The sequence below is a fragment of the Diabrotica undecimpunctata genome, chromosome 5 (genome assembly GCF_040954645.1).
Source record: "Diabrotica undecimpunctata isolate CICGRU chromosome 5, icDiaUnde3, whole genome shotgun sequence".
NCBI classification, from domain to species: Eukaryota; Metazoa; Arthropoda; class Insecta; order Coleoptera; family Chrysomelidae; genus Diabrotica; species Diabrotica undecimpunctata.
Window position 1 is genome coordinate 88880367 of NC_092807.1, and position 16940 is coordinate 88897306.

The following is a 16940-nucleotide window of genomic DNA, read 5'->3' on the forward strand; positions in this document are numbered from 1 at the left end:
TGCTTGCTCCTGGGCACACTGCCTCCTTTTGGGTCTTTCTTCTTGTTTCTTTCTCTCCAACGTTCTCCTCACATATCTCTGAACTGCTCTCCACTGATCTGACAACCTAAGAAGCATCTCCTCCACCAGTTCCGTGACTGATTGCACCCTACTTCCGAGCTCTCTCTCAAGCAGGCTCCTCTCACCTATCTCTATCTATCGCATACTAATAGATTGTGTGAGACAGTGTCCGATATTTCACATGACAGGCATTTGTCATTTTCTGCCTTTCCAAATCAGTAAAGAAACCATGTCCTGTGAGCATCTGCGTCAGGAAGTAATCGGAAGCAAACGCCGGTGCCCGCAGTCCATCCATATTCTCAGAATTAGGAATCAGCGACTTCGTCCACTGCACCACCCGTCTCGTCTCATCCCATTCCTTTTACCACACCATTATGGGCCTCTCCCTTTCTTCTTTTCTTAAACGTTCTGTTGCTATGTCCTTATTTCTTCTCTCGTATATTCTTCCTCTTTCCTTCACTAGCACGTGCATCGGAATACACCCGGTGATAACTCATCCGCCTCGGCAGATACTGTTCTGTATGCACATGCCACCCTCAATAGACTCTTCCTATCTGCTCGGATGAGCTGTTTTCTGTACGCCTTTGTTAAAACTGCATTACTCCATACAGGCCCAGCGTAGAGGACGATCGATTGCACGACAGAATGAGGGGCCCTCCCTCCTCTCAGTTTTGGGTCCTCCGATGTTGTGCATGATCCCCCCAACGCGGCGGATCTTACCGCAAATCTTTGAGTAACCGCCTTTACGTGCTCCCACTACTTTCCGTTTTCGCTCAGAGTCACCCCTCAATACCTCATGCATTTCTTTGGAACCACTCTCTTTCCTGCACATTCGAATGTTATCCCGTCCCTTTTCCTTGGTCCCTTAAGAAGCATAGCCTCGGTATTACCCGCAGCCAGTTCTAGCTCATGCATTTCATCCATAAGATAAGGTCCTCTATGTCCTGCGTCACTACTAGCATAGCGAGGTTGTCCGCAAATGTGTAAGGAGTTACACCCTCTCCGTATTGTTGGCTCACAACCCCGTCATATGCCAAGCTCCACAGCATGAGTCCTAGGACCGATCCCTTCGGCACTCCAGCCGTCACGTCAACCACCACTCCTTTTTCTACCACAATTTTCCTCTCTGACAAATAGTCGGAGATCAAATTCATCAAGTACTTCGGACACCTTCTCTGTCGTAAAGCCTTCATTACCTCTTTCCATTTTAATGTGTTGAAAGCATTCCGGACGTCAAACAACAGTAGGATTATCCAACTCTGGTTAACCCCCACCCCGCGCAACTCCCGGAAGACTTCCATCAGCGTATTTACCGTGCTCCTGTTCTTTCTGAAACCATACTGCCTGGATGACAGCCCGTCTGACTCTTCAGTCACTGTGTCTATTCGACCTCTTAGCACTCTCTCGTATAATTTACCTACATATTCTGAGCCTTTCGTGTCTTTAGGGCACACAACGCTTCGTTGAGTTCGTCTACGGTAAAAGGTACAGCTCGCTCAGCTTCGGCGTCCAACCGCACCCCATGCCCAGGTCAGGTGGAAATAGCTCTCGGGTAACCTCAAGCTTCCTGTCCAGTGGCATCTCATACAGAGGGTACAGCTTGAACTGGTTCATTGCGATTTTGTACCCCTGACTTTAAACGTCCTCATCCAACTTGTCACACAGTTCTCTCCAGTGCCTCTTCTTCTCGGCTCGGACCTTCCTGTTCAGTTTCTTCTTTCGCGATTTGTATACTATTTCCATTCTGCTAGCTTCGGTTACTTCTCCTCTACCTCTTGCCCTAGTAGCCTGTCTTCTGATGGCAATGCATTCCTTCCTCTTGTTGGCGATCTCTTCGCACCACTAATGAGGCATTTTTCTTTTTTTTTAGTGTTTCATCTATATAATGTTTAAATAAGGGTTGGTGACAGGCAGCATCCTTGTCGAAGTCCTTTATAGGCTTCAAACGGTTCTGAGTAGCTTTGTCCGACTTTTATTCTACATTTATTATCTTCGTAAATGGATTTTAGTTAGAACTTTTTTAATAATAAAGATAATTTTTTTCCGTTTTAAAAATAATTGTTTCTGTCCCTTTATACATTGTTTTTACATTTACGTTTTACACAATAAAGATTATTTTATTTATTACTTGATAGTTATTGCATCCCAAAGATGATATAACAAAAAAGAAACAAATATTTCTTTTAAATTAGATTCAAACTTTACATAAAACTAGAAAAATTGTTGAAAATCTTTTCCAGTAAAATTTTCAATTAAAATAAAATTCTGTGCAACATGTCTATGGATTTATTGTCTTCTTCTCATCATTCTGTTTTATAATTGATTAGTTTTTGCACGTTGTTAATTCGTGTTGAATAAATGAAATTTTGTATACTCGGCCATACAAAGTACTGCACATGTTTAATCCGGAGGAGTAAAGTGATTTGTCGCGCGTGAGCATTTTGCTCAAAACTAGCATAAAACCATCAAATAGGTAAATATCTTTTCTTACCAAGATAAAGGTTTATATATAAAAATTTAACATTATAGTTACATATATATCATGAGAGGACAAGAGCATTTCTATGGTCGAGAGGACTAAGCTGAATTCAGACATTGCAGATGCCGTTACACAAATCTTTTGCGCACTTACAACAGATTTTTTTTGCTTTCCTACTCTTGTAGCATAGAAATATGGTCTCACTAACAGTTGATTCAGGTTGTGCGTTTTTCATTTTGACTGTTAAAATATTAACTAAGTATCAAAAAAAAATCAGTCTTGAATTTACATCGTAATTCCTCTTCAGTTTGTGGTAATGCTAACTGTATAACTTTTTTACTACTGGTTGATAATTATAAATAAAATAAACCTCTTCAGGTATTATAATTTAGCACAAATTTAACCAAACTTGTTTTTTAACTTGTTTAATGGGGGAAATGCTCACAAGAAGAACGTAACTGTGATAATGTCGTTTTAAGTTGGCGTTTTTACTAGAATGACAATTTTAATAGATTACATATGCAATAATTCATACAGAGCGAGAAATAAGTCAATCACTGTTTTTAGGAGAATTATTTTAGGAGGAAAAAAAAATGTGTGCAACATGTTCACATAGCGACCAACGTCGTATTAAATCTCAATATCTAGTTTGACAAATGTCCCTTCTTATTGTGTCATCAAAAACTCTTAAGATATTAAATCGTTTCTTTGGTCGTGTATTGTTAGACCATCACCTATAAGATAATTATCACGAATATTCTGCGAAATTTACAGATCGAAAAACTAAAAACATGTTTCCAATATTTTTCAAAAATCTAATGAATGATAGCAAACATAACCCGCCTAATAGAATTTTTCCAGGAGCATAATGTTATAGCCGCAAATACATTTTTTAAATTACCTAAGCGACGCCTTTATACATGGAAATCGCCAGCCGACAAAGACAACAAAATCGTCAGAAATCAAATTGACTACATCCTAATTAAACACAGATATCAAAACTTAATTCAGGCAGTAAATGCATATCCAGGAGCAGACGTATCTTCTGATCACAGTCTTCTTATTGCTGGGTTTAACGAACTTAACATACAGAAACTAAAATCAGAAGGAACAAAAGAAAATCTGAAACACGAAATCAACACAAATCTAGATAGAAACCCAAGAAATAATTGCAACGTAGAGCAGCAGTGGCAATTCTTCAAAACCTCTATATTGGAGCCAAGTAAAAAAGTACTTAAAACAACCAAATGTAAGAAAAAAGAGTGGATGACCGAGGAAATTCTAGAGTTGATGAATGAAAGGAGAAAAAACAAAACCATCAATACGATCCGCTATAAACAGCTTCAAAACCAAATAAGAAGAAAAAGAAAAATTAGGGAGGCTAAAGAAACCTACTTCTCTAAAAAATGTAAAGAAATAGAAGAACTGCAGAACAGATATGACAACTTTAATTACATAAAAAAAGTCAAAGAACTAGCCAGAGTAGGAAGTAGAAGAACCTCGAATATATTGGTCGACAAAAATGGAAATATTATACTGGAGACAGAACAAAAACTACGACGATGGAAAGAGTACATCGAGGAATTATTTCATGACCAGAGAGAAGCTAGTACATCTGTGGATAGCCAAACGGGAGATGTAGGCCCAGAGATAAAAAAATCAGAGGTTAGTCAGGCATTAAACTCAATGAAAACCAATAAATCTGCTGATCCAGATGAATTACCAAGCGAGCTATTAAAGTTGGTCAACGAGAAAAACCTGGACATAAGAGTAGAACTGTTCAACGCTATCTATACTACGGGAAACATCCCTAGAGAAATGTTGACATCAGCATTTGTGTGTTTGTTAAAGAGTGCAGTGACTATCGAACCATAAGCTTAATGTCACATACCTTGAAAATTCTGTTGAAAATTATCCACGTCAGAATTCACTCTAAATTGGAGCTGGATATTAGTGACACACAATATGGGTTCCGCAATGGTATGGGTACCAGAGAGGCACTATTTATTTATTTATCGTATGACAATTACAACACATTTAGAACAAATACACAAACACTAGTAATATAGGTATTTGACAAACTTTAAATAGTTACAAACAAACATTAAGTGTATTTATATAATCAATTGACTCTGAAGTTGCAAACAGGAAGTCTTCATGGCTACCATTGTAGGATCTTGAGGGACACTCTTGAATAATGTGGTCGATGGTTTGGTTCTCCCCACAGTCACATTGAGGAGACGGGTTCTTTCCCCATTTATGTAGCATGTATGCACATCTGCCATGTCTGGTTCGGATCCTATTTAGAGTGGACCATGTTTTGCGTGGAAGATCAAAATCTGGTGGCTTGTGGGTAATGCAGGGCATGTTATTTTGCCATTCGTTCCATTCTTTTGACCATGCATTCGTGATGTTGAACTCCTCATGTATCATTCTTGCCGTTTTCATTTGTGGTTTTCTAGAACGGAGACGAGTATTTCGTGCATCCTCGGTATCTTGGTGGATCGGCAGGTTTATATTGTTCATGTCTTTTTGTATTCACGTGTAAGTCCATCGACTCGTCGTAAATGTGGAGGTGGGATGTGACTTAATACTGGAAGCCATTGGGTGGGAGTTGATTTAATTGTACCAGCTATCATCCTCATAGTGCTGTGCAGCTGATTGTCGACCTTTTTTACGTGTGGACTGTGTAGCCAGACTGGAGCACAATATTCAGCGGTCGAGAAAACAAGGGCCAAGGCAGTAGAGCGGAGAGTGGAAACCGATGCTCCCCAGGTGGTACCGCAGAGCTTCTGTATAATGTTATTTCTTGTACTCAACTTTTGGGCAGTTTTTGTTAAATGCTCTTTAAATGATAGCGTTCTGTCTAGTGTTACGCCCAGGTACTTCGGTGTTTTGTTGTGGGTAAGTGTGGTATTTTCAAACCGTATGTTGAGTTCCTTTCCAGCAAGTTTATTGTTCAGGTGAAAGCAACTAACTTCTGTTTTGGATGCATTTGGTTGAAGTCGCCGGCACTTGCGAAAATATTTGCCCAATGTATATAAGTCTGCCGTCAGAACTTCTTCAGACGTTTCTAGTATTCTGCATCGTGTAGCGAGGGCCCAGTCATCGGCGTTCAGTCATCGGCATCTTATTAAAAAATTACTAAGGTTTAATACAGTTTTCCATTTTCGCATTCGTGAGATATGGTTTATGGAGAATAATGATTCTCCATAAACCATATTCGTTAGAGTATTATAACATTTACTAAGATGTAAATTGGAGCTGAGAGGTCAGATAGTAGAACAAGTTATGGAGTTTAAATATCTAGTCATCACATTATCTAGATACGGAAAGCTCGAAACAGAAGTGAAAAATCAAGTAAGTAAAGCAAACAGAGACGCAGGTTGCCTGAATGAAATAATATTGAGAAATAAAAATATCGAAAGAGAAATGAAAGGCAGAATTTACAAAACAGTCATCAGACCAATAATGACATACGCGGCAGAAACACGACCTGACACAGTGAGGACAAAAAGGATGTTAGAACTAGGGTAAGAAATAGAAGAGTAGAATGAAATGATCATATAAGCCGAATGACAACAAATAGAGTAGTAAAGACGGCAAGAGACGGTTCCACAATAGGAAGGCGATCAGTGGGAAGACCACGTAAACGATGAAATGACAGCTTACTGGAGGCACATTGAAAAACAGACAGAGTTATGTCTAAATCAAAAGAAGAAGAATAGAAGTTTTATTAGACTATTTCATGGCAAGAAAAGACGAAATACACCAATGTAAGGACTGCAAGGTAATAGTAAGTGAGGTAGTAAGAAAAAAAAAATAAGTTGCGTGTGCTGGACATCAAAGTAAAAAGCTAAACTAAACTAAAATATCGGACAGGACCACAAACAATCAAGTTTTGGATGTTAAAAATGAGAGAAAGGTCTATTTAGGGTAAGAATAGTAGAAAAAATGAAAGGAAATCCTCACACCATTTGGAGGAAGATGGCCAGTATCATTAGAGATACTGCCATTGAAATACTTGGAAAAATGCCAGGAAAGTCGTTTGAGAATAAAGTGGCCTGAAATAGAAGAGAAGGGAAAATTATATAAAGAGTAGCAAAAAAATAGATCGGAAACAGATCTCCAAAGTTATACGGTCGCCAAAAGGGGAAGCCAAAGTAGCAGTAGTAAAATCTAAATCAGAGGCGTATACAAAGGGTATCCTCCGTTAAGGCAAAATGCCCTCATTCTCAGAATTTAATTTTTTTACGTTCTATGTGATTAAAAAATAAGGTTCAGGGCAATTTTAGTCCGCCACTTCTTACCCTCCACCCTCTATCCCCCAAAAACGTAAATTTTTGGTTTTTATTTTTTTTTTTAGGTAGGTTGCAATAAATTCACAAATTTCAAAAAACTCACAAGCTTGGTTAAGGCTTTTACAATCTACATTTATCTACATTTTATAGACCCGTAGCGCGTAATTTGAGCGTACATAACCTAAAAATGCATTTTTTTTTTCGAGAAAACCGTATAACTTTTTTTGAGGGTGGTTGTAGGTCCAATTTTCTTTGGATTTTGTGTATTGAATCAAAAAATATATCTCCGATTTTTTCAGATTTTTCTGTATGGTGCGCCATCTTCAAAAATCCAAAAACTGTTTTTATGGGTTTTTGGGGATGTTCTCCATTTTATAGACTTCAAAACAGATTAAATCAAGGTGTTTGTGGGTTATATATAGTTTAAACTAAATGAGGCCTTTATAACTTTAAAAAATTTGGCCAAACACCTTTAAACCACCCCAAAAACCATATTTTTACAGTTTTTCGTGATTAAATATATTTTTTGACATCGACTGAATCAATTTTTTCATATTTTTACTTTTTATGTGATTAAAAATAAGACTCAGCACAAATTTCTTATTTTTATAGACCCGTAGGTTGGTTGTACATAACCTAAAAATAATTTTTTTTTTTTCAAAAAAAGCATATAACTTTTTTTGGAGGTGACTGTAGGTCCAATTTTGTTTTAATTTTGTATATTTGATCAAAAACTATATCTCCAATTTTTTTCAGATTTTTCCGTATGTGCGCCATCTTCACAAATTCGAAAAACTGTTTTTTTTTTGGGTTTTGTCCATTTTATAGACTTCAAAATAGATCAAATCAAGGTTTTTTGTAGGTTATATATATATATGTATATATATATATATATATATATATATATATATATATATATATATATATATATATATATATATATATATAAATATATATATATATATATATACACATATTCCAAATCCCTCAAAAAACCATGTTTTTCATGGTTTTAAGGGTTTTGGCGGAGTTAATATTTTTTGATATCGACACAACCTGAATCAATTTTCTTATATTTTTATTTTATTTAATTAAAAAATAAGACTCAGCGCAACTTGTCTATTTTTATAGACCCGTAGGTTAATAATGCTTCCCAAAAATACATTTGTTAAAGAGCTCATAACTTGTTTTGAAGATGGTTTCAAGTCCAATTTTTTTATTGGATACAAAATTCTTAAACAAGTATATTTTCTAGAATCAAATTTACAGAATCAATAACATTAAAAAGAACTCTTGAAACCTCATTAAAAAGATTAGCCAGAATTGTCTCTTATCGTTGTTATCTCAAATTAATTCTACAACTTTATCTACCTGTGCAAGTGTTATAAATAATCCGAAACGATTTCACATTGTATTACACGTTACAGAAACATTAGAGTAAAAAATGAAGCAAATAATCACTCTTTCAATTTTGTGTGTACTTGCAGTCCATTTTGCAAGTTCCGTCAGTCTTCAAAAGGGTACACTTGATATTATAGAAGGCAATTGCACTCATCCAAATCCAAAGCAGGCCGTATTGCAAGATTATGTCCACAAGACTAGCATTCCTTTTGTCAAAAGAGACGAAACAGTAAGTACCACACGATATAGTAAATACTCTATAAGACGATTGTTTATTATTACATTGTACTGTTGTGTCTTCTTCTTCTTTTTTCTAGAACCTATATTTTTTTAATAAACATTTATTTTGTTCATCTTTTCCAGTTTTTTGGCAATTCTTCCATCGATTGATATCTTTTTCCTTTCTCTCACCCTATAACTATGATTTGGTCTACCTATTTTTCCTCGCTAATCTCTTCCTTCTTTTGCCATACCTTTGGCTTTCATCACCTGCTTTGCTATACCTTCTAGGAGCGTACCAATTTAGTTTCCTGTTTAATTATTGATAAATTATTTTATCCTATTTTTTTGTTATTTTTCTTAATTATTGTATATCTACTGCGTTTAGTGTGTTATCCATTATTTTGGTTTTTAGTGAGAAATATTATTCATTATTGAAGCTTTTAAGCAAGCTGGTTGTCTGGAACTCTTTGAGAAATATAGAGAAATGTCGAGGGCTTGGAGCCCTAATATCAACAATTTCCAGTTCAGTCCATTAAACGTGAAGTCAAAATTTCTGTCTTCGTTCACCCGCCAGAGATGTGAGTGGAAACAAGTTTTCTGGTTTTTTATTGCTGAGAAACCTACCATAGTTTAGTTAATAGTGGTTCTTCTATTCAAAGAACTGCGCCCACATCTGTTCCGATTCTACGCTACCTCGTTCAGTTTGTGTGCCTCAAACGCTGATCATTGTTTAATGTGTTACAATCTCAATCATACTCTTAGGGACTTATTGATAATAGGTGAGACTGTTGGTTTGGAGAAGTTCCATTTTTTTGAATAATTCATCTCTTGGTTAAGTATCTCTTCTATTGAGTTTTTCCGCTCCTCATATTTAGTTGCAGCGAATGCCTAGCGGCCTGCGGTAAGATATTGGATGGTTTGTTGAGCATGATAATGATATTGGCATTTGTTGTTTCGAGGATCTTTGATGATATGTTTCAGAAAACTTGTAATTGGAATAGCCTGATCCTAAATAGCGAATAGGAAACCCTCTGTTTGTATAAAAATATATTTCCATTCGGCATATTGACTAATTTAATTTTGGTTGATATGTAGCTCATGGAAATGTTTCCCTATCCGGATACACATTTTTTCTTCCTTAAAAAGATGGTTTATGCGTAATTAGTTTAAGCGGTGTTGTAACATCTTAGTAAATGGCGTATAAGTCCTCTTCCTCCTAGATATCACAGTAATATTGTTTTTTCTACTGTACCACCAGGATGACCTTTGTGGGAAGGAATTTATTTTTATTATTCTTATTATTTACAGTTTCATCAATTGTTTTTTCTTTGCAGGTTGAATGGCGCGGTGATCAAAAAATTTACTGCGTAACAGCCATCAGTATTAAGAGCGCCGAAAAAGGTTCAACTGCTTGGATCTCCGATGGTGGAGTGAACCACACCTACATCTCAATCGAACTGGAATCTGGTAGAGGTCATGGCTTAGAATACAACGTTACTATTTATGCTAAATAATGTTATTGAGATGTTTAAAATAGTTTGTGTGATGTAAAATAATAAATGAAATAAAACAATAATTTGTTTTTTAAATAACTTTCGATTGAAAGTTCAATAAAAAAAAGTGGACAAAATTTTCACCTATCACTGAGCTAGTCGTAAAAAACGTCAAGTTGCAGAACTGGTGGTTGTATCTAATTCGAGGACGCTGAATCCATTAATGTTAACCGTTTTTCAAAGTTTGCTCCAGTAATATTCAGTTAAAATATTATGCAATTTTTTTTTAATTTGTCATATTTGTAATCCAATTGCCCTGATTATTTAACATTACCATCATCGTCTTGTACAGTCCAACAAATATTACAGAAAACAAAATTTAGCTTTTTGCCGCTGTACTGTATCGCATTTAGTTCTCCTGTTTTCTTCTTCCTTTCATATTATTAGGCCTTTTCCGCTCTTGAAAACCAAGTCCTAGATTCTTAAAACTTGGTAAGTATATTCTTCTTGATGTGAGGAAGTGTACTTGATCTGAGTACTGAATACGGGATAAACATAAACAGAAGATATTCTTCCTTTTGGTATGATTGTACCTTTTCTTTTTTTTTTAACATAACATCTATAATCTTGTAATTTGGTACTTAATTTCTTCTTAGTATAGGCAAAAAGTGTACTTGTTGGAGTTGGCCCCAAAAAGTCTGTTTCTTCGTATAATCATTTTATGTTTTTTCTTTATCTCGAAATAAAATTCATAGAGTCTGGAGACAGTACAATGGTCCTCTTAATTTAGGGAAGAACTGTATTGAATATGGGAAAAGAATTAAATGGATGGTCCATTGGGTGGGATACGCCTATTCCTCAATATGAAGACTTAAAATTTGATGCTTGCAATGTATATATATATATATATATATATATATATATATATATATATATACAAACAACACAGTTTATTAGGGTTGCAGTCAGAAAATTGGCCAGGATGTTAATGAAACACTCTTATGACTTTTCGTCTAGCTTTCGGAATCGTTTTGTTCCTTTTTCAAGACTCTATAATAAGAAAAAAGTGTAAATATTTATAAAATATCACAAATCTTCAGTGCAACTTACTAGTCGTTGAGATTATTTACAAAAGCATAGACACTCAACATTAATAACAACACACATAAAATATAAAATAGTGGACAAAATACATTTAAAATTCTTTAAAATTTAGGTACAAGTAGTAAAAATTTTGTTGTCATCTTTTACTAGTGTCTTTTAACTCTGGCACATAGAGAACAAAAAGAAAAAATCCTATGATTAAAAAGTAATTAGGTGTATTTAGTATCATGTTTCTTTTTAAGAAATACTCGAGGCCCATCTTAGGTGATTTTAATTTTTAAACCTGTCTTAATGGTATGCAACATGTTATGCATATAACTGTAATTTGTGTGGGTACGGGTACAGGTAGATATTAATTTTATTTTGGATGTTTTTCCAGTAAGTAACAATAAATGTTGCTCAGTTTATCTATGTCTGACTTTTTATTGATGCAAGATGTACTTGATTTTATGGAACACATTTCCAAGAAAACACGTTTTGAATGGTTCTTTTCCTTTGCCAAAATATGTGCCAGAGTTAAAACACACTAGTAAAAGATGACAACAAAATTTTTACTACTTGTACCTAAATTTTAAAGAATTTTAAATGTATTTTGTCCACTATTTTATATTTTATGTGTGTTGTTATTAATGTTGAGTGTCTATGCTTTTGTAAATAATCTCAACGACTAGTAAGTTGCACTGAAGATTTGTGATATTTTATAAATATTTACACTTTTTTCTTATTATAGAGTCTTGAAAAAGGAACAAAACGATTCCGAAAGCTAGACGAAAAGTCATAAGAGTGTTTCATTAACATCCCGGCCAATTTTCTGACTGCAACCCTAATAAACTGTGTTGTTTGTTTATATTGACAGTCACTAATATCCAGTAATTCTTGTATATATATATATATATATATATATATATATATATATATATATATATATATATATATATATATATATATATATATATATATATATCTGTACGAAACGAAAAACGAAAACGAAAACTGCAATACTTGGGACACATTACAAGAGGCGAAAGATATGAACTGCTTCGAATAATTATGCAAGGGAAAATAGCAGGAACAAGGTCCATAGGAAGAAGACGAAACTCCTGGCTAAAGAATCTACGGGAATGGTATAGCTGTAGCAGCAACGAATTGTTTCGGTCAGCAGTTTCGAAAATACGTATAGCCCTGATGATCGCCAACCTTCGGAACGAAGATGGCACTTGAAGAAGAAGATATATATCTGTATATATAATATATAAAATATATATATACATATATATATATATATATATATATAATATAATATATATATATATATATATATATATATATATATATATATATATATATATATATATATATATATATATATTTGCAATTTTTTTCCTTTGCGTCTCTGTTTAGTCTTTTTTGTTTGTACGTTTGTACTCATTTACTATTTTAGGCATACTTCTAATGATGTCCCATAGTTCTTTTACTTCATTGAGCTTTTCTTTTTATTTATTGCGACCAAACTATTATATACGTTATTTTTACAACGGCCCTATCATTTCTTATAGGTATTGTGTGGTATACCAAAATTTTTGTTATTTTATTTTATTTCTTTTTTTATTATTATATTTTGTACTTTCTTTGTTCGCTTTTGTATTAATCAAAATAAGTTTTGTATATTAATACCTTTCTGATGGTAATTTTTGAACAAAACGGAAATACTTGCGACTTTTTCCAACTCTTACGTGCAGTTGTTGCACACCCTTTCAAAAACAGCATCGCCTGTATGGAAAATAAAATGAAAATACGAAAATTCACGATAATACCCGACGTATATTTTGCGCTCGGCGCCAAATTGTTATGGAAAATGAAAGGGGGTGAGGCTGAAGAGTTCGAAAGGGGGAAAATTTGGGAAAATGAAGAATGGGAGCCTCGGGAAACAAAGGCTGAGGTGCAGTGGTTCCTTAATGTCTATTCGCAATCAACTTTTAAATTGTTGGTAGTGGGGAAGAATGATAATTTCATTCAAGAATTGAAAGAATTTATTAAAAGAATGAAGTTATAGATAAAGATATCTAATAGAGCCAAGCATCGGGTGGTTGATGTAAACGAGTCTTATGGAATGAAACTTACTTGTAGCAAACGATTTGTAAGTAGGTACCATGTTAATAAATGTTATTCTGACACAAGCAGACCGAATCTCCCATCTCGAATGTAGCCTAAATAAGGTTTGGTATCATTTTTAAAAGATAAAAGAACAGAATACAGAACATCAAAAAGGAGTTCAATGTTTGCGAAATGTATCTATATATATATATATATATATATATATATATATATATATATATATATATATATATATATATATATATATATATATATTACTTCTTCTCATGGTGCCTATCTGTTACAGATGTCACTAACATTACTATTTTGACGTTCTGAAAAGTCCAGTAGTGGCCAAGTTAAATAATTTTTGTAGGTTATGAAGCCAAGATATTCTTCTTCCTGGATCTTTTTTCCATGTTTCTTGCCTTTAAGTAATTCCGAAGTAGGTCTTACCGTTGTTCAAGGTATTCCAGTTTGCGACGTTTTATCCTGTTTACCCATTCTGCCTTGAACTTTTTCGTTGGGAACTTTGTCTATCCAAGAAATTCTCGACATGCGTCTATAGCACCACATTTTTAATGCTTCGAATTTCTTCAGTGATGCTTCAGTTAACCCTCCGTTAGTCGCTATCAGTGTCACAGACCGACGACAGAATTATTCATTCGAGATTTACAAATAACTGTTATTTTTTTCTAAATATATACAAATCCATCTGCAAAATCGCTACATGGAGCGTAAGAAGTATGTATGAACCTGGAAAACAGGAATATACAGCAAGAGATGTTGTGACTGGAGATTGATATATTAGAAATAAGCGATACAAGATGGATCAGCTCTGGCGAACTCAATACAGACAATGGACGAATTTATTACTCTGGAAGCAGCGACACTCAACACAGATATGGAGCTACTATGATCCTCAGTGAAAAAGTAACGAGATCAGTAACAGGCTTCGTTCCGATGTCCGAAAGAATTATAATGCTGCAGCTATTGACAACCCATGGAAAAATGAACTTAATTCAGATTTATGCGCCAACTGGTGACAAAAATGAAGAAGAAATAGAAAACTTTTATAGCGAACTTCAAAAAACATTACATCTCACAGCATCTAGAGATATAACAGTGATCATGGGTGATTTCAATGGAAAAATTGGCGAAGGAAAGTGTTACCCTAATGTAGGACCATATGGGCTTGGTGAACGAAACGACAGAGGATATCGCCTAATAGAATTTTGCCAGGAGCATAATGTTATAGCCGCGAATACATTTTTTAAATTACCTAAGCGACTACATCCTAATAAAACACAGATATCGAAACTCAATTCAGGCAGTAAAGGCATATCCAGGAGCAGACTTATCCTCTGATCACAGTCTTCTTATTGCTAGGTTTCAACTTCAACTAAAAAAGACGCAAAAAAGCCGCAACAACAATAAACTAAACATACAGAAACTAAAGTCAGAGGAAACAAAAGAAAATCTGAAACACTAAATCAACACAAATCTAGATAGAAACCCTAGAAATAATTGCAACGTAGAGCAGCAGTGGCAATTTTTTTAAATCTCTATAATGGAGCCAAGTAAGAAAGTACTTACAACAACCAAATGTAAGAAAAAAGAGTGGATGACCGAGTAAATTCTAGAGTTGATGAATGAAAGGAGAAAAAACAAAATCATCAATACGATCCGCTATAAACAGCTTCAAAACCAAATAAGAAGAAAAATTAGGGAGGCTAAAGAAACCTACTTCTCTGAAAAATGTAAAGAAATAGAAGAACTGCAAAACAGATATGACAACTTTAATCTTCATAAAAAAGTCAAAGAACTAGCCGGAGTAGGAAGTAGAAGAACCTCGAATATATTGCTCGACAAAAATGGAAATATAAAACTACGACGATGGAAAGAGTACATCGAGGAATTATTTCATGACCAGAGAGAAGCTAGTGCTAGGCCCAGAGATAACCAAATCAGAGGTTAGTCAGGCATTAAACTCAATGAAAACCAATCAATCTGCTGGTCCAGATGAATTACCAAGCGAGCTATTAAAGTCGGTCAACGAGAAAAACCTGGACATAATAGTAGAACTTTTCAACGCTATCTATATTACGGGAATCATCCCTAGAGAAATGTTGACATCAGCATTTGTGTGTTTGCCAAAGAAAGTTAATTAGAATGATTTAAAAATTATGGATGAAAAATGGAAAAATGGAAAATTTCACAATTTAGTAAAAAGTTTCATTGAATACTTTTTCGAACAGGACAATTGTTCAATGAAATAATTTGGAAAATTGTCTAAAAAGTTTGATGAAAAGTCCTGAAAAAATTAAATGTTTGGTTGAAAAATTTTGAATTTTTTTAAAAATGTTTCGTTAATTTTTGGGCAGAAAAACAGTATAATAAAAAGTTATGTGACGGTTTTTCGTTGTGTTGGAACAAACCTATTTTTAATTCAAAGTTATAAAATTAAAAAAATAAATACTTTGAATATTGTAAATATCATACATTTTTAATTTTAAAATTAAAAATTTAACAATTTAATATATTAAAAATAAAGATTTTATTGTGAAAAAACAAAAAAAAAGACAGTTTGCAAATCAATGGCATCGAAATTTGTTTAGGCGTAGATGCAAAGTTACCCGTTCGTACTCCTTTCCCACTTCCCCCTAACTACATATTTCATTATGAAATTTTCATAATAGTTTTAAGCCGACGGCCACGGCACCACGTTTTGAGTTTATGCAGCCACCCTCTTTTGAAGTATAAACCGTAACCAAATCGCCCATTTGAACTGCTCTTCTAAAAGCGTCTATATTCTTTGATAATACTAACGAAATCTTGATAGTAGAGGGCCAGCAGATCGAAAGAGTAAAATAGTACACTTACCTAGGAACACTTATCACAGAAAATAATGACTACACTGCAGAAATGAAAGCCAGAATCGAAAAAGCACGTTCTAATTTTATGAAAATGAAAAAGGTCCTATGTGGCAAAGATGTAACATTAGCTCTTAAAGTACGCCTAACAAAATGTTATATATACAGTGTACTATACTATGGAGTGGAATCATGGACGTTAAATCTAGACACAATGAGACGACTTAACGCCTTTGAAATGTGGACCTATAGAAGAATTATGAGGGTTTCCTGGATAGATAGAGTTACGAACAATGAAGTACTGAGAAGAATAGGTAAAGAGAAGGAAGTTGAACTTACAATTAAAGAAAGAAAGCTACAGTATCTCGGACATGTGATGTGGGGCGAGAAGTATGGCATCCTGCGACTCAGAGATGGCACCTGAAGAAGAAATAGAAACATAACTCCCCCCCCCCCCCCCCAGGGAGGCAACTTTGAAATCTTAAATTTCCACTTAGGAAATTTAAAAATAATTTGGACTGTGGCTACCGTTGTGGACTTCATCCGTGACCCTGGATAAGGGACCCTAAGCAGGTGCTAGTTTCCTGGGTCAGGAAACCCCTGGAATCTACGGAGAGCAGGGATTGATTCATTTTCCCTGATATGATTTTATTTATATCTTATCGCTCTTACATCCACAACATACGACGAACCAACTCCCTTTCCGGGCCTAACCCATTTATAAAATAAATCCTTATCAAAACATTTGAAGAAATTATGGTGAAGATACTTAACATTATGAGGTTGAGATTTTCTGGCTTCGAGGCACACGGGAACATAGTCAGCTGGGATATTGATCATATTATGCAGTCTTCGTTCAATAATAGAATGCATACAATCAGCTTCCATCTGAGTATTCCCAACCTCTAGGTAT

The 16940-nt window shown here is 34.6% G+C and overlaps 1 protein-coding gene across 1 annotated transcript; it reads left to right on the top strand.

Moving 5' to 3' along the window:
- Positions 1–8242: 8242 nt before the first annotated feature.
- Positions 8243–10039, top strand: LOC140440681 (uncharacterized). The gene is made up of 2 exons (XM_072531039.1): positions 8243–8470; positions 9798–10039. The coding sequence occupies exons 1-2, from the start codon at positions 8285–8287 to the stop codon at positions 9975–9977; spliced, it is 366 nt and encodes a 121-aa protein (XP_072387140.1). The 5' UTR covers positions 8243–8284; the 3' UTR covers positions 9978–10039.
- Positions 10040–16940: the final 6901 nt, after the last annotated feature.